The 19,456-nt window shown below is 44.6% G+C and overlaps 1 protein-coding gene across 1 annotated transcript; it reads right to left on the bottom strand.

Annotated features, from left to right (window-relative positions):
- Window positions 1–2,130: 2,130 nt before the first annotated feature.
- LOC109782924 (expansin-A2) lies at window positions 2,131–3,895 on the bottom strand. Its single transcript, XM_020341556.4, has 3 exons — window positions 3,559–3,895; window positions 3,103–3,415; window positions 2,131–2,874 (listed from the first exon to the last, which is right to left on the bottom strand). The coding sequence occupies exons 1-3, from the start codon at window positions 3,695–3,697 to the stop codon at window positions 2,571–2,573; spliced, it is 756 nt and encodes a 251-aa protein (XP_020197145.1). The 5' UTR covers window positions 3,698–3,895; the 3' UTR covers window positions 2,131–2,570.
- Window positions 3,896–19,456: the final 15,561 nt, after the last annotated feature.

The following is a 19,456-nucleotide window of genomic DNA, read 5'->3' as shown; positions in this document are numbered from 1 at the left end:
TCCCTCCCGTGACACATCTCCCTCCTCCCGCTTGCGCTTGGCGAAGCCCTGTTGGAATCCCGCTACTTCCACCACCACGCCGTCGTGCTGCTGGATCTCCATCAACCTCTCCTCCCCCTTTGCTGGATCAAGAAGGAGGAGACGTCGCTGCTCCGTACGTGTGTTGAACGCGGAGGTGCCGTCCGTTCGGCGCTAGGATCATCGGTGATTTGGATCACGACGAGTACGACTCCATCAACCCCCTTCTCTTGAACGCTTCCGCTCGCGATCTACAAGGGTATGTAGATGCACTCCCCTTCCCCTCGTTGCTAGATTACTCCATAGATTGATCTTGGTGATGCGTAGAAAATTTTGAATTTCTGCTACGTTCCCCAACAATACTTGTGGGTCATCATGGGATAATTATTTCCTAAAGTTGAAACTCTTCCAAATCCACTTTCAATATTATGGCAAACATATTCATCATGAGGGTTAAATAAATTTTCAAGATCGTAAGAAAAATTACCCCAATCATGATCATTGCAATAAGTAGTGGACATAGCAAAACTAGCATCCCCAAGCTTAGGGTTTTGCATATTATTAGCACAATTGGCATCAATCGAATTCACAAAGATCTTTTAAAATTCGTAAACAATTTTTTAAATTCACAAACAACTTTTTTCCAAATTCATGATTATTTTTTAAAATCAGGAAACAAACAAATTTTATAAGTTTATTTCAAATTCATGCTCTTTTTTCAAAAGCATGAACTTTTTAAAAATCCATGAGTTTTTTTTAAACCATGAACTTTTTTAAAAATTCATTAACTTGCATGCACATCCTCGTAAACCTTTACAAGAGGCAAAGACCACTTCATGTGCTCCGTGTGAGATCGATAATCTTACTTCAAAAAATCTATAGCTCAACTATGTGCACTTGAAGATCATCATTGGACTTGGTCGCGAGGGTGGTGAGTCAATGGCGAAGATCCAGCAGTGGTGCAGAGTTGCCCATCTACGTCAGATATGGAGGTACATGGCTCTTTCATCTCCGGTCTCTCTCCCGCTACTCTCAGTTGCTTTTGACCATCGGTCGCCAGCTCTGATGAAGAAGGTGCTGGTGGAGCTGGCAAGGGACAGGAGAAACCCTAGTTGGTTCGTCCGGCCTAACGGTGGCAAGGCCCAAGGGTGTCGTTTTTCCTCCTTGGAGACGCCGTCAATGTCCGCTCTCTCCACCCTGACCTGTATCTCGGGTGAAAATCCAAAATATGGCTCGAATTGGCTGGCGGGCGCATTGTGTGGGTCGTACCCTCCTTGAAGGCATTGCCTGGGGGAAATGGGTTCTCGGCAGAGCGATGGCGCAGGCGATGGTGTTTGGTAGCTTGAGTGGCTTTTTTGAATTATTAAAAGCAGTGGCATTTTTCGAGTGGCACATACCTAATTAATCCAAGTATCACATGAATTTATTTATTTTTTGGTCGACATGGGACAAAAGTCAGCTGATTATCCGTCTCCGGTCGGTGTAGGTGGCGACGGCGCCCGTGGGTGTTGTTTTTCTCCTTGGAGGCATCAACGAGTGTGTCGGCATCTTCCTCGCTCTCACATGGGGTTGGTAGTTGTCTCCAGGCGAAAGCCTTGGTTTGGAGTAGGATTGGCGCATGGCGGCGTCTTCGATGTCATTCCTCCGGTGGGAGCATCAAGTTGAGACACTACCTGAGGTTCTATGTGGTGCTTCTCCGGTGCTCGTCGTTGTCCAAGGATGAGCTTTAGGAGTGCAATGTACGTCGTCGCCAGTGAATCCAAGACGGTCCTTTTCTTGGGACCGTCCAAGTTCCACCATCTACTTGCCACCTCCTTTTTAGGTATCAAGGGTGGATGATGCGTTGACGAGGGACGTTCAATTGAAGTTGAAGTTGTCTTCGTAGGTGGCCGGCGTCTGTCGTGATGTGGTGTTGTTGCTCAGCTTTGGATAGGCACTTCTCCTTTGTATTTGTGTTGTCTATGATGACTGTCTTCGAACTAGCTTGGTGTGGAGTTGTGCTACACTTATTGTTCGCAACAAGTTATAGTTCTTTTATTGAAATTCTGCCTTCTATAAAAATTTGATACGTATAGGCGTACTTTCAAAAAAAAGTAGTACTACCTAAAACAGTTAAACCATAAAGTAGCATTGTTCATGGTCCCCAAAATAACAAGTGTACCCCACAATCACAAACATCTCCCAACCATGTGGCAGGATTTGGGGGTTACAACTCAACAACAGAAGTTACAAGACACTCTCACACATGAATACAAAACACCCCATGCATGTACTTCTAAAGCACCCTTAACTAAATCACCTTGCGGTGTTTCCACAACGCAAGGCCACACTAACAATGATCAAAGTGCTCAACTCCACAATAAGTAATAACTTATTTATGTCTACTACTGTGCTACTAGTATGAGAGAAGGGAAGGCCTAAGCGGGTGCTGATCAGAAGCAGCCTCGGAATAGCCGAAGGCCTCTTCTTTTACTATAACGAAGAGGTTTCCTTCTTCTCTTGCTCAAGCTCCAAACCAATGCAAGCAATCCGTCCGTCCACGGTCGACCTCGCTAGAACTGGCTTCCTTCGAAGGTCTGGCCGAAGGCCCAGCCGGCGGGGGCGACGTTGTTACTGGTGACGGTGCGGCCGTCGCTGAGGGTGACCCGGAAGGAGAGGCTCTGGCCGTCGAGGTCCGCGTTGCTCTGCCAGTTCTGGCCCCAGTTGCGGGCCATGGCCTGCCACCCGGTGCTGGACCCCTTGATGGCCACCGACTGCACGTCGCCGGCGCCGGCCACGTTGGTCACCAGCACCAGGTTGAAGTAGGAGTGGCCGTTGATGGTGAACCTGATCCCGCCCTTCTTCACACACGGCACCCTGCACACACAGTCGGCGAAACAACAATCTTCAGTTCAGTGATTGGATCATGCAACTTGGAACAACACATCATGGTGGTCAAGTGAGCGTGACGCCTAAACTATTTCGAAACAGCACCGAGAGTCGCTGTCAGGCCGAACTCTGCACCAAATCTGCACTCTGGCCCACCTACCATGGTCCATCGACACCGACACGGGACCAGATTAAGGAAGTTTGTAAGTGGCTCACCTCCGGTAGGCGACGGCGACGATGCCGGCGCGGTAGATGCCGATCTGGAGGTAGGCGGGCTCGGCCATGTCGAAGTGGGCGCGCGGCGGGTTGCACCAGCCTCCGTCGTCGTTGGGCAGCGCGTAGTTGGGCGGGCAGAGGTTGGTGGCGGTGATGGTGATGCTGCCCGGCAGGCAGGAGCTGCTCACGTCCTGGCACTTGAGCTCGTAGCACGACCCGCACGCCGCGCCGTCGTTGAACAGCGCCGTGCTCAGCGCCGCCGTGTTCGTGCCGTACCCCGTGCTGTACAGGTTCCCGTAGCCGCACGCGCCGCCTGCAGGAGGACACTTCAGTAGTTAGACACTCTACGACACTCATGTCGGGAGCCGCCCACATACAATACAGCCTATACAGGTAGGTAGGTGGTGCTTTTCTCTCGCTTCAACAGTGTAATACTCCTGATGAAGACGAACTCACCCATTGTGCCGGACGCGTCGCCGCCGCCGTAGAAGGTGGCGTGGGCGCTCTGCCACGAGCCGTAGTCGCCGGCGGCCCGCCGGGCGAGGAGGCAGAAGGCGGCCGCGAAGAGCAGGAGCAGAGCATTGGCGGAGGCCATTGCAAAGAGCTCGAAGCTAGCAGCTGGTGCCTTTCTAGCTCGGTTCAGCGACTGACCGACTTGCTGAGGAACCTTGCCGATGGATGGTTGCTTGGCTGTGAAGAGAGAGCTGCTACCGGCTAGGTATTTATAGGCGAGCTGCCGAGTGCTCCTGGCCGTTGGAATCGTTAATCGCTTTGCGGAACGGCAGAGAGAGAACAGGGGACAAAAGTCGGAGATGGAAGTGGGGACTGCGTATCCGGCCCGGCCCCGAACCACCGCCGACCACGAGCGGCCACGACGGCGGTTAGCACATACGAATCGCGCGCACATGCGGGTGCTCGTCACCGAGGACGACGCACACAACGAGACAGCAACTGGTCGTGTGCGTACAATTCATGGCCAGATTAAGCTCGCCCGCCCACATGGCTCCCACGAGCCACAGTCCATGGATTTCGCCACTGGGAAGAAGAAAAGCAATATGGATCCTCTTGATTGATACATAACCATAAAATACATAGATTAACCATGTGGTGTGATCGTGTGAACCTGATCGGCATATATCACGATCCAATCAAGGATCAAGATGCTGCTGATGAATTGTGCATGTTCCCGTCGCCGTCTGGTAATTCAGTTATAGGAGTAACATGCATGCCATGCCAAACTTTTACTACGACGTGTGGCAGGGACAGGATGTCAAGGTCGCGCGCAACAGTTTGATGCGACGGCCGACGGAATTCGAAAGCCTAAAGCAAACCCACTTGTTTAGTGATGCTCGATCGATCAAGTTGCACGTAGATTAATATGAGGAGCGGAAAGAAGGCGCATGACAACCAATCGTCCCAGAGTGCGAAGCATGTTCCTCCTCTGGACGTACGCCTTTCCCCTTTCCAACGGTGGCGGGGAGATTCGAAACTTGCGTTCTTCAGTTAACTTTTCGTCGGTTGTAACCTCCAGCCACCCGGAGCCTGTCGCTCCGCTAAAGTTATATAAACCTGAGATCTGCCTGTCGGGTGCGGAAACTAACTAGGGAAGGAACATCGGATTAGACACGCGAATCAGGGAGTCCTGGTCCTATGGCAGATTAATCTAACGAGGTTAAAATGTCACTACCCTAGCACTCGCAACATGCATGCCCAGCACTACCAGTCCAACACCAAATGATAAGCTCGGAGTTTTATATGGCGTAGTTGGTTGATAATTTACTAGGGTTCTCGGCTCCACGTGCATGAGCATGGCCACGTACGTACGCGGACAAAGGAGTACAGAAATCGGTATCTTCAGACCAAACTGCAGATGCTGCGGCTGCATGCGCATGCAGCTATGTCATGCATGTAGATACAAGATCTCGTCGGCGCATCCTCCGTCCTGTGCGCCAAGTGTCAAACCGATCGGTGGCTGCAATCAACGCACCAGCCCTTGCTCCAAACCTCGATCTGCTCCGATTGTTATATGTCAATGCTGCTATAAATTAAGCAGGTAAACCTTCGTGTAATGCAAGGGTCGATGTACAGGAAACGTTGGTTGTTAGTCACAGGCTACCCAAATGGGAAAGAGACTTTGGTGCACCGGTTGACTTGCCGCTCATGCATGCTCTGCACGTTGTGTAATGCACTTATGTACTGTACCTTCCTTTTAGTTGGTTGTGCCTCACTGCCTCCTGCTTGAAACTCAGCTTCTTTCACCTTCACAATGGGTACAAACTCATCCTGCATATGGTAATTAGCAAGAAAGAGCCAAGTAGTAACTGAAAATACGCGAGCAGAAGAGGTAAATGATTTGGAACCGTCGGCGTCTCATCATCATCACGTATTAGTAGAGGATGTGTAGCGGGATCGCGGTTAGCTTTCCTGTCATAATCTGTGGCTTTCAAAGATAACATGCGCGCCGAGCGCCACGCTTTCACAAAAGCAATAGTCTCACTCTCACTCTCACGGCGGCAGCGACTAGAACTAATTAACCGTCTATTTCCTGGCCCCCACGACGCCATGTTACTCGCACATGCATGGCCGCCCGGCCATCACGGCCAATCTCCTGTCGCTGGAGGATTCGCCTTATCTTGGAAGCATTCTGCAATTTCGGACATCATCAGCGGCTTCATGATTTTTAAAAGTGTTTTCATTAATACTGATGATCGAGTGTGCCCATGCCAGGTGCTCTGTTTGTGATGCTGCTGGGTGGTGGAGTGTTGGATCTGGGTCGGAGCCTCGGAGAGGTGAGGTGGAAGGAGCTCTGTCTCCGACAATGCTAACGGACAATGGGGTTTGCACGGTGTGACGTGTTCAATTTTCATTTTCATGAGATCTGTAAGGCTGAAACGTTCGACAAGTATTGCAAACTTATGATTTCAGTTACTAATGACCGTTCTGCCAAAAAATTGTTTTTTTAGTTTTAAATATTTCTACTGTTGTACACAAATTTCCCGCAAAAAATAGGTACATAAATGGCACATAAACTGTTTTTCCCACACAAGAAACATGACATGGCAAAAGTAGAGGTAATCACACGCATGTCTTCCTCCTTGTGGGCGACTCGGGCGAATCCTAACCACCGCCCTTCTCTTGTAACAAGCATTCGCATGCTTTATAGGTAAAGCAAACACCACATTCATACAACAAATTCAAGTAATGAGAAAACAAATATAAGTCCACCAGGGCAACAACACAAGTACACCTTATTAAAAAGCAGAAGAAAGGACCACCAAGTGGTCGGCAGATCAATGGCTATGTGGCGTCTTGCAGAAGTCAACACATCCAACATGTTGTCTAAACAATCCTAGACCATCTTGTTACACTTCGTCCAAAGGGTCCACATGATCGTCGCGAACATTAACCAGAAGAGGCGTCTCCTCTAGGTTTGGTTAGCTTGAGTTTCCAGGAACTCGGCCAGGTCCAGGGCCTCCCATTAAGGCCGCGGCACCTCACGGACAAAGCACCAAAGAATATAGGACAACGGGACAGACGAACAAGATATGGGTCCTAGTCTCCGAGACACCATAGAAGTAGGCACATCTCATCGCTAGGCCCATGCCACTTGACCACCTTCGTCTCCGATGGAAGGCGATCACACGGAAGTTCCCACACAGTATTCTTGATCTTCAAAGGGAGAGTTGCTCTCAACAAAGGTTTGGTCCAAGTGAGAGTTGACACACAGCACATCGTGCGATATGCCAAGCTGACAGAGAAGAGTCCCAATGGGGCCAAGCACCAAGATATGGTGTGAGGATAGTACAGAAGCTCCGGCATGAGATTCGCCCGAAGGTTGGCCCAAGCTACGGTTTCCATGGGCCCAAATATTTGTCTGGTGTTCCAATTCCCACTATGAGCAACCGAGGCAACCAACATTATAGGATCCGAGCAGATAGCAAATAAGTCCGGGAACTCAACGCAAACTGGAGATATGCCTAGCCATGGATCAAACCAGAAGAGGGTCCAATCTCTATTTCCCATGGAAACAAAAGGTCCAAGTCCAATCTCATGCTTGATCGACTAAATAGACTTCCAGAAATGGGCCTTCTCCCTACGATCACAAGCGAGAAGAGGGTGGCCTTGCAGGTACTTCGCTTTAATAAGATGTAACCACAACCCCATCCTCCCTGAGAACCCTCCAGACTCATCGCAACATAAGGGACACATTCATGCGACCATACACGAGCATACCTAGACCCCTGAGGTCCTTGGGCAAGGAGATATCCGTCCACTTGAATATATGGTATTTCTAGTACCCGTTCATTGTGAAGGAAATATGCCCTAGAGGCAATAATAAAGTTGTTATTTATATTTCCTTATATCATGATAAATATTTATTATTCATGCTAGAATTGTATTAACCGGAAACTTAGTACATGTGCGAATACATAGACAAACAGAGCGTCCCTAGTATGCCTCTACTAGACTAGCTCGTTAATCAAAGATGGTTAAGTTTCCTGACCATAGACATGTGTGTCATTTGATGAACGGGATCACATCATTAGAGAATGATGTGACGGACAAGACCCATCCGTTAGCTTAACACTATGATCGTTTAGTTTATTGCTATTGCTTTCTTCATGACTTATACATGTTCCTATGACTATGAGATTATGCAACTCCCGAATACCGGAGGAACACTTAGTGTGCTATCAAACGTCACAATATAACTGGGTGATTATAAAGATGCTCTACAGGTGTCTCCGATGGTGTTTGTTGAGTTGGCATAGATCGAGATTAGGATTTGTTACTCCGTGTATCGGAGAGGTATCTCTGGGCCCTCTCGGTAATGATCATCACTATAAAGCCTTGCAAGCAATGTGACTAATGAGTTAGTTGTGGGATGATGCATTACGGAACGAGTAAAGAGACTTGCCGGTAACGAGATTGAACTAGGTATGGTGATACCAATGATCGAATCTCGGGCAAGTAACATACCGATGACAAAGGGAACAATGTATGTTGTTATGTGGTTCGACCGATAAAGATCTTCGTAGAATATGTAGGAGCCAATATGGGCATCCAGGTTCCGCTATTGGTTATTGACCAGAGAGGTGTCTCGGTCATGCCTACATAGCTCTCGAACCCGTAGGGTCCACACGCTTAACGTTCATTGACGATATAGTATTATATGAGTTATGTATGTTGGTGACCGAATGTTGTTCGGAGTCCCTGATGAGATCATGGACATGACGAGGAGCTCCGGAATGGTCCGGAGGTAAAGTTTAATATATGGGATAGTAGTGTTTGATCTCCGGAAGGGTTCCAGAATTCACCGGAAGGGGTTCCGGATGTCTCCCGAAATGTTTGGGTACGAGGACACTTTATTTGGGCCAAAGGGGAAAGCCCACGAGGCTTTTGGAAAGTGCAAAAGGAATTTTTGCGGAGACCAGAGGCTAGACGCCAGGAATCCTGGCGTCTAGGGGGTAGACGCCGGGAACCCGGGCGTCTAGCCCTGGAGTCCGTGTAGGACTCTTGACTTTTGGGTAAAACCGAATTTGAGGAGGCTTTTACTCCAAGTTTCGACCCCAGGGCTCAACATATAAATAGAGGGGCAGGGCTAGCACCAAAGACACATCAAGAAACACCAAGCCGTGTGCCGGCAACCCCATCCCCTCTAGTTTATCCCCCGTCATAGTTTTCGTAGTGCTTAGGCGAAGCCCTGCGGAGATTGTTATTCACCAACACCGTCACCACGCCGTTGTGCTGCCGGAACTCATCTACTACTTCGCCCCTCTTGCTGGATCAAGAAGGCGAGGACGTCATCGAGCTGAACGTGTGCTGAAAGCGGAGGTGCCGTACGTTCGGTACTTGATCGGGACGAATCATGAAGGTGTACGACTACATCAACCGCGTTGATAAACGCTTCCGCTTTCGGTCTACGAGGGTACATAGACACACTCTCCCCTCTCGTTGCTATGCATCTCCTAGATAGATCTTGCATGATCGTAGGAATTTTTTTGAAATTGCATACTACGTTCCCCAACGGTGGCATCCGAGCCAGGTCTATGCGTAGATGTTATATGCATGAGTAGAACACAAAGAGTTGTGGGCGATAATAGTCATACTGCTTACCAGCATGTCATACTTTGATTCGGCGGTATTGTTGGATGAAGCGGCCCAGACCGACATTACATGACCGCGTTCATGAGACTGGTTCTACCGCTGTGCTTCGAACACAGGTGGCTAGTGGGTGTCTGTTTCTTCAACTTTAGTTGAATCGAGTGTGACTACGCCCGGTCCTTGTTGAAGGTTAAAACAGCACACTTGGCGAAAAATCGTCGTGGTTTTGATGCGTAGGGCATGTTGTGATGTGATATGGTCAAGACGTGATGAGATATAAATTGTTGTATGAGATGATCATGTTTTGTTAAAGTTATCGGCAACTGGCAGGAGCCTTATGGTTGTCTCTTTATTGCATAAGATGCAAGCACCATATAATTGCTTTACTTTATCACTATGCGATAGCAATAGTTGGAAAAGCAATAGTAGGCGAGACGACCATGTGACGACACGTTGATAAAGATCAAGATGATGGAGATCATGGTGTCATGCCATGACGATGGAGATCATGATGGTACTTTGGAGATGGAGATCAAAGGCACAAGATGATGATGGCCATATCATGTCACATATTTTGATTGCATGTGATGTTTATCTTTTATGCATCTTATTTTGCTTAGTACGACGGTAGAATTATGAGATGATCCCTTACTAAAATTTCAAGGTATAAGTGTTCTCCCTGAGTATGCACCGTTGCGACAGTTCTTCGTGCTCATACACCATGTGATGATCGGGTGTGATAAGCTCTACGTTCACATACAACAGGTGTAAGCCAGTTTTGCACACGCAGAATACTCGTGTTAAACTTGACGAGCCTAGCATATGCAGATATGGCCTCGGAACACTGAGACCGAAAGGTCGAGCGTGAATCATATAGTAGATATGATCAACATAGTGATGTTCACCATTGAAAACTACTCCATCTCACGTGATGATCGGACATGGTTTAGTTGATATGGATCACGTGATCAATTAGATGATTAGAGGGATGTCTATCTAAGTGGGAGTTCTTAAGTAATATGATTAATTGAACTTTAATTTATCATGAACTTAGTCCTGATAGTATTTGCATAACTATGTTGTAGATCAATAGCTCATGATGTAGCTCCCCGTTTATTTTTGATATGTTCCTAGAGAAAAACTATGTTGAAAGATGATAGTAGCAATGATGCGGACTAGGTCCGTGATCTGAGGATTATCCTCATTGCTGCACAGAAGAATTATGTCCTTGATGCATCGCTAGGTGACGGACCTATTGCAGGAGCAGATGCAGACGTTATGAATGTTTGGCAAGCTCGGTATGATAACTACTTGATAGTTTAGTGCGCCATGCTTTACGGCTTAGAACCGGGACTTCAAAAACGTTTTGAACGCCATGGAGCATATAAGATGTTCCAAGAGCTGAAATTGGATTTCAGACTCATGCCCGAGTCAAGAGGTATGAGACCTCTGACAAGTACTTTTCCTACAAGATGGAGGAGAATAGCTCAACCAGTGAGCATGTGCTCAGATTGTCTGAGTACTACAATTGCTTGAATCAAGTGGGAGTTAATCTTCCAGATAAAATAGTGATTGACAGAGTTCTCTAGTCACTATCACCAAGTTACTGGAACTTCGTGATGAACTATAATATGCAAGGGATGACGAAAACGATTCCCGAGCTCTTCGTGATGCTGAAATCAACGAAGGTAAAAATCATGAAAAGCATCAAATGTTGATGGTTGACAAGACCACTAGTTTCAAGTAAAAGGGCAAGGGAAAGAAAGGGAACTTCAAGAAGAATGGCAAGCAAGTTGCCACTCCCATGAAGAAGCCCAAAGCTAGACCCAAGCCTGAACTGAGTGCTTCTACTACAAAGGAAATGGTCACTGGAAGTGGAACTGCCCAAGATACTTGGCAGATAAGAAGGATGGCAAAGTGAACAAAGGTATATTTGATATACATGTTATTGATGTGTACTTTATTAGTGTTTATAGCAACCCCTCAGTATTTAATACTAGTTCAGTTGCTAAGAGTAGTAACTCGAAATGGGAGTTGCAAAATAAACAGAGACTAGTTAAGGGCGAGGTGATGATGTGAGTTGGAAGTGATTCCAAGGTTGATAAGATCACCATCGCACACTCCCTTTACCTTCGGGATTAGTGTTGAACCTAAAATAAATGTTATTTGGTGTTTGCGTTGAGCATAAATATGATTGGATCATGTTTATCGCAATACGGTTATTCATTTAAGTCCTAGAATAATTGTTGTTCTATTTACATGAATAAAGCCTTCTATGGTCGTACACTCAATATAAATGGTTTATTGAATCTCGATCGTAGTGATACACATACTCATAATATTGAAGCCAAAAGATGCAAAGTTAATGATGATAGTGCAACTTATATATGGCACTGCCATTTAGGTCATATTGGTGTAAAGCGCATGAAGAAAGTCCATGCTGATGGACTTTTGGAATCACTTGATTATGAATCACTTGATGCTTGCGAACCATGCCTCATGGGCAAGATGACTAAGACTCCGTTCTCCGGAACAATGGAGCGAGCAACTGACTTATTGGAAATAATACATACTGATGTATGTGATCCGATAAGTGTTGAGGCTCGTGGCGGGTATCGCTATTTTCTGACCTTCACAGATGATTTGAGCAGATATGGGTATATCTACTTGATGAAACATAAGTCTGGAACATTTGAAAAGTTCAAAGAATTTCAGAGTGAAGTGGAAAATCATCGTAACAAGAAAATAAAGTTTCTACGATCTGATCGCGGAGACGAATATTTGAGTTATGAGTTTGGTTTTCATTCGAAACAATGTGGAATAGTTTCACAATTCACGCCACCTGGAACACCACAGTGTAATGGTGTGTCCAAACATCATAACCATAATTTATTAGATATGGTGCAATCTATGATGTTTCTTACCGATTTATCACTATTGTTTTGGGGTTATGCATTAGAGATAGCTGCATTCACGTTAAACCGGGCACCATCTAAATCTGTTGAGACGACACCATATGAACTGTGGTTTGGCAAGAAACCTAGGCTGTCGTTTCTTAAACTTTGGGGTTGCGATGCTCATGTGAAAAAGTTTCAGCCTGATAAGCTCAAATCCAAATCGGAGAAGTGCGTCTTCATAAGATACCCAAAAGAAACTGTTTGGTACACATTTTATCACAGTTCTGAAGGCAAGATATTCGTTGCTAAGAATGGATCCTTTCTAGAGAAGGAGTTTCTCCCGAAAGAAGTGAGTGGGAGGAAAGTACAACTTGATAAGGTAATTGTACCTTCTCTCGAATTGGAAAGTAGCTCATCACTGAAATCAGTTCTAGTGAGGCCTACACCAATTAGTGAGGTAGTTAATGATGATGATCATGAAACTTCTGATCAAGTTACTAACGAACCTCATAGGTCAACCAGAGTACGATCCGCACCAGAGTGGTACGGTAATCCTGTTCTGGAAGTCATGTTAATAGACCATGATGAACCTATGAACTATGAGGAAGCGATGATGAGCCCAGATTCCGAGAAATGGCTTGAGATAAGGATCCATGTGTGAGAACAAAGTATAGACTTTGGTGGACTTGCCCGATGATCGACAAGCCATTAAGAATAAATGGATCTTCAAGAGGAAGACGGACGTTGATAGTAGTGTTACTATCTACAAAGCTAGACTTGTCGAAAAAGTTTTTTGACAAGTTCAAGGTGTTCACTACGATGAGATTTTCTCACTCGTAGCAATGCTTAAGTCTGTCTGAATCATGTTAGCAATTGCCACATTTTATGAAATCTGGCAAATGGATGTCAAAACTACATTCCTTAATGTATTTCTTAAAGAAGAGTTGTATATGATGCAACAAGAAGGTTTTGTCAATCCTAAAGGTGCTAACAAAGTGTGCAAGCTCCAGCGATCCATCTATGGACTGGTACAAGCATCTCGGAGTTGGAATATACGCCTTGATAAGGTGATCAAAGCATATGGTTTTATACAGACTTGCGGTGAAGCCTGTATTTACAAGAAAGTGAGTGGGAGCACTACAGCCTTTCTGATAAGTATATGTGAATGACATATTTTTGATCGGAAATGATGTAGAATTTTCTGGAAAGCATAAAGGAGTGTTTGAAAGGAGTTTTTCAAAGAAAGACCTCGGTGAAGCTGCTTACATATTGAGCATGAAGATCTATAGAGATAGACCAAGACGCTTGATAAGTTTTTCCAATGAGTACATACCTTGACAAGTTTTTGAAGTAGTTCAAAATGGAACAGTCAAAGAAGGAGTTCTTGCCTGTGTTGCAAGGTGTGAAGTTGAGTAAGACTCAAAGCCCGACCACGGTAGAAGATAGAGAGAGAATGAAAGTCATTCCCTATGCCTCAGCCATAGGTTCTATGAAGTATGCCATGCTGTGTACCAGTCCTATTGTATACCCTGCCCTGAGTTTGGCAAGGGAGTACAATAGTGATCTAGGAGTAGATTACTGGACAGCGGTCAAAATTATCCTTAGTGGAATAAGGATATGTTTCTCGGTTATGGAGGTGACAAAAAAATTCATCGTAAATGGTTACGTCGATGCAAACTTTGACACTGATCCAGATGACTCTAAGTCTTAATCTGGATACATATTGAAAGTGGGAGCAATTAGCTAGAGTAGCTCTATGCAGAGCATTGTAGACATAGAAATTTGCAAAAGTACATACGGATCTGAATGTTGCAGACCCGTAGACTAAAATTCCTCTCACAGGCAAAACATGATCATACCTTATTACTCTTGGGTGTTAATCACATAGCGATGTGAACTAGATTATTGACTCTAGTAAACCTTTTTGAGTGTTTGCCACATGGCGATCTGAACTATGGGTATTAATCACATAAAGATGTGAACTATTAATGTTAAATCACATGGCGATGTGAACTAGATTATTGACTCTAGTGCAAGTGGGAGACTGAAGGAAATATGGCCTAGAGGCAATAATAAAGTTGTTATTTATATTTCCTTATATCATAATAAATGTTTATTATTCATGCTAGAATTGTATTAACCGGAAACTTAGTACATGTGTGAATACATAGACAAACAGAGCGTCCCTAGTATATATGCCTCTACTAGACTAGCTCATTAATCAAAGATGGTTAAGTTTCCTAACCATAGACAAGTGTTGTCATTTGATGAACGGGATCACATCATTAGAGAATGATGTGATGGACAAGACCCATCCGTTAGCTTAGCACTATGATCGTTTAGTTTATCCCTAGTGCTTTCTTCATGACTTATATATGTTCCTATGACTATGAGATTATGCAACTCCCGAATACCGGAGGAACACTTAGTGTGCTATTAAACGTCACAACATAACTGGGTGATTATAAAGATGCTCTATAGGTGTCTCCGATGCTCAATAGGTGTCTCCGAATTTGAGGAGGCTTTTACTCCAAGTTTCGACCCCAGGGCTCAACATATAAATAGAAGGGCAGGGCTAGCACAAAAGACACATCAACAAACACCAAGCCATGTGCCGGCAACCCCGTCCCCTCTAGTTTATCCTCCGTCATAGTTTTCGTAGTGCTTAGGCGAAGCCCTGCGGAGATTGCTCTTCACCAACACCGTCACCACACCGTCGTGCTACCGGAACTCATCTACTACTTCGCCCCTCTTGCTGGATCAAGAAGGCGAGGACGTCATCGAGCTGAACGTGTGCTGAACGCGGAGGTGCATATGTTCGGTACTTGATCAGGACGGATCGTGAAGGTGTACGACTACATCAACCGGTTGATAAACGCTTCCGCTTTCGGTCTACGAGGGTATGTAGACACACTCTCCCCTCTCATTGCTATGCATCTCCTAGATAGATCTTGCGTGATCGTAGGAATTTTTTTGAAATTGCATGCTACGTTCCCTAACACATTGCCTGCTAGAAGAAGGGTTATAGACCCTTGTCAATGGTGATATGTGCCCCTTTTGGCAAAATATATAGCCCCATCATATACATGGGGAGGCTAGAGAGACATGAGTTGGTAAGCATGGATTTACTCCCTTTGGGAATGAATCTCCCGCACCAAGGCTCCGACCAACATACAACCCATCTCTCAGAAGCGGGTTGAAATCATAGATAGGGATCCTCGAGTCGGATGGATGCATCCACAAGTACATAATGCAGAAGGAGGACAACCTACAATTAAGATTGTCTGTAATCCGTTGTTGATCCTCAATCGGGTACCCCATAACCAAAAGCTCACTCTTACCAAAAATGATATTGAGGCTGAACATGGCCTCAAAGAAGAGGTGAAGGAACTTGAGGTTGATGTAGTTCCAACCCCTCTACCATGATCATTGTGTCATCGGCATACTAGAGGTGGGTTACACCACCTACATTAACAATATACCCAACTACACCTGAGATGTGGCCGAGCATCCTAGTCTTATCCAGGATGGCCACGAGGGCGTCCATCTGAAGGTTAAAGAGAAGGGGAAATGCTACCTCTTGAGCACTCGTTGGTTTTCCCTTGAAGAGGAAAGGGTGATGCAGCAAAGTAGCGTAAGTATTTCCCTCAGTTTTTGAGAACCAAGGTATCAATCCAGTAGGAGGCCACTCACGAGTCCCTCGCACCTACACAACCAAATAAATCCTCGCAACCAACGCAATAAAGGGGTTGTCAATCCCTTCACGGTCACTTACGAGAGTGAGATCTGATAGATATGATAAGATAATATTTTTGGTATTTTTATGATAAAGATGAAAAGTAAAGAAAGCAAAATAAAAACGACGCTAGAAATAACTTGTTGACGGGAGATTAATATGATGGAAAATAGACCCGGGGGCCATAGGTTTCACTAGTGGCTTCTCTCAAGAGCATAAGTATTACGGTGGGTGAACAAATTACTGTTGAGCAATTGATATAATTGAGCATAGTTATGAGAATATCTAGGTATGATCATGTATATAGGCATCACGTCCGAGACAAGTAGACCGACTCCTGCCTGCATCTACTACTATTACTCCACACATCGACCGCTATCCAGCATGCATCTAGAGTATTAAGTTCATAAGAACAGAGTAACGCTTTAAGCAAGATGACATGATGTAGAGGGATAAACTCATGCAATATGATATAAACCCCATCTAGTTATCCTCGATGGCAACAATACAATACGTGCCTTGCTGCCCCTACTGTCACTGGGAAAGGACACCGCAAGATTGAACCCAAAGCTAAGCACTTCTCCCATTGCAAGAAAGATCAATCTAGTAGGCCAAACCAAACTGATAATTCGAAGAGACTTGCAAAGATAACCAATCATACATAAAAGAATTCAGAGAAGATTCAAATATTGTTCATAGATAAACTTCATCATAAACCCACAATTCATCGGTCTCAACAAACACACCGCAAAAGAAGATTACATCGAATAGATCTCCACGAGAGAGGGGGGAACATTGTATTGAGATCCAAAAAGAGAGAAGAAGCCATCTAGCTAATAACTATGGACCCGAAGGTCTGAGGTAAACTACTCACACATCATCGGAGAGGCTATGGTGTTGATGTAGAAGCCCTCCGTGATCGATGCCCCCTCCGGCGGAGCTCCGGAACAGGCCCCAAGATGGGATCTCACGGGTACATAAAGTTGCGGCGGTGGAATTAGGTTTTTGGCTCTGTATCTGGTAGTTTGGGGGTACGTAGGTATATATAGGAGGAAGGAGTACGTCGGTGGAGCAACAGGGGGCCCACGAGGGTGGAGGGCGCGCCTAGGGGGTAGGTGCGCCCCCTACCTCGTGCCTCCTGGTTGATGTCTTGACGTAGGGTCCAAGTCCTCTGGATCACGTTCATTCCGAAAATCACGTTCCCAAAGGTTTCATTCCGTTTGGACTCCGTTTGATATTCTTTTTCTGTGAAACTCTGAAATAGGCAAAAAACAGCAATTCTGGGCTGGGCCTCCGGTTAATAGGTTAGTCCCAAAAATAATATAAAAGTGTATAATAAAGCCCATTAATGTCCAAAACAGAATATAATATAGCATGGAGCAATCAAAAATTATAGATACGTTGGAGACGTATCAAGCATCCCCAAGCTTAATTCCTGCTCGTCCTCGAGTAGGTAAATGATAAAAACAGAATTTTTGATGTGGAATGCTACTTGGCATAATTTCAATGTAATTCTTCTTAATTGTGGTATGAATATTCAGATCCGAAAGATTCAAGACAAAAGTTTAATATTTACATAAAAATAATAATACTTCAAGCATACTAACTAAGCAATTATGTCTTCTCAAAATAACATGGCCAAAGAAAGTTATCCCTACAAAATCATATAGTCTGGCTATGCTCTATCTGCACCACACAAAATATTTAAATCATGCACAACCCCGATGACAAGCCAAGCAATTGTTTCATACTTTTAGTGTTCTCGAACTTTTTCAATCTTCACGGAATACATGAGCATGAGCCATGGACATAGCACTATATGTGGAATAGAATGGTGGTTGTGGAGAAGACAAAAAGAAGGAGAAGATAGTCTCACATCAACTAGGCGTATCAATGGGCTATGGAGATGCCCATCAATAGATATCAATGTAAGTGAGTAGGGATTGCCATGCAATGGATGCACTAGAGCAATAAGTATATGAAAGCTCAACAAAAGAAACTAAGTGGGTGTGCATCCAACTCGCTTGCTCACGAAGACCTAGGGCATTTTGAGGAAGCCCATCATTGGAATATACAAGCCAAGTTCTATAATGAAAAATTCCCACTAGTATATGAAAGTAATATCATAGGAGACTCTTTATCATGAAGATCACGGTGCTACTTTGAAGCACAAGTGTCGTAAAAGGATAGTAACATTGTCCCTTCTCTCTTTTCCTCTCACTTTTTTATTTGGGCCTTTTCTTCTTATTTTTTATGGCCTCTTTTTTTCGTCCGGAGTCTCATCCCGACTTGTGGGAGAATCATAGTCTCCATCATCCTTTCCTCACTTGGGACAATGCTCTAAAAATGATGATCATCACACTTTTATTTACTTACAACTCAACAATTACAACTCAATACTTAGAACAAAATATGACTCTATGTGAATGCCTCCGGCGGTGTACCGGGATATGCAATGAATCAAGAGTGACATGTATCAAAGAATTATGAACGGTGGCTTTGCCACAATTACAATGTCAACTACATGATCATGCGAAGCAATATGACAATGATGGAGCGTGTCATAATAAACGGAACGGTGATAAGTTGCATGGCAATATATCTCGGAATGGCTATTGAAATGCCATGATAGGTAGGTATGGTGGCTGTTTTGAGGAAGGTATATGGTGGGTGTATGATACAGGCAAAAGTGCGCGGTATTAGAGAGGCTAGCAATGGTGGAAGGAGGAAAAGTGCGTATAATCCATGGACTCAACATTAGTCATAAAGAACTCATATACTTATTGCAAAAATCTACAAGTTATCAAAGCAAAGTATTACGCGCATGCTCCTAGGGGGACAGATTGGTAGGAAAAGACCATCGCTCGTCCCCGACCGCCACTCATAAGGAAGACAATCAATAAATAAATCATGCTCCGACTTCATCACATAACGGTTCACCATACGTGCATGCTACGGGAATCACAAACTTTAACACAAGTATTTCTCAAATTCAAAACTACTCAACTACATGACTCTAATATCACCATCCTCATATCTCAAAACAATTATCAACCATCAAACTTCTCATAGTATTCAACACACTCATAAGAATTTTTTTTTCTTCTAATAATCTTGAATGCCTATTATTGTTAAAGCAAACTACCATGCTGTTTTGTAGGACTCTCAAAATAATCTAAGTGAAGCATGAGAAAACAATAGTTTCTATAAAACAAATCCACCACCGTGCTCTAAAAGATATAAGTGACGCACTAGAGCAAAAACTATATAACTTAAAAGATATAAGTGAAGCACATAGAGTATTCTAATAATTTCCGAATCAAGTGTCTCTCTCTCAAAAGGTGTGTACAGCAAATATGATTGTGGTAAACTAAAAATCAAAGACTCAAATAATACAAGACGCTCCAAGCAAAACACATATCATGTGGTGAATAAAAATATAGCTCCAAGTAAAGTTACCGATGGAAGTAGACGAAAGAGGGGATGCCTTCCGGGGCATCCCCAAGCTTTGGCTTTTAGGTGTCCTTAGATTATCTTGGGGGTGCCATGGGCATCCCCAATCTTAGGCTCTTGCCACTCCTTGTTCCATAATCCATCAAATCTTTCACCCAAAACT

This window comes from Aegilops tauschii, chromosome 3, assembly GCF_002575655.3.
Source record: "Aegilops tauschii subsp. strangulata cultivar AL8/78 chromosome 3, Aet v6.0, whole genome shotgun sequence".
Lineage (NCBI taxonomy): Eukaryota > Viridiplantae > Streptophyta > Magnoliopsida > Poales > Poaceae > Aegilops > Aegilops tauschii.
This window is presented reverse-complemented; position numbering and strand designations above follow the sequence as displayed.

Bases quoted from the DNA above. Each gene is read 5' to 3' on its own strand.
- LOC109782924 (XM_020341556.4), bottom strand. From the start codon at position 3,697: ATGGCCTCCGCCAATGCTCTGCTCCTGCTCTTCGCGGCCGCCTTCTGC. The intron at 3,416-3,558 runs GTGAGTTCGTCT...GTCCTCCTGCAG, and splicing joins CGACGCGTCCGGCACAATGG to GCGGCGCGTGCGGCTACGGG. The intron at 2,875-3,102 runs GTGAGCCACTTA...CTGTGTGTGCAG, and splicing joins GTCGCCGTCGCCTACCGGAG to GGTGCCGTGTGTGAAGAAGG.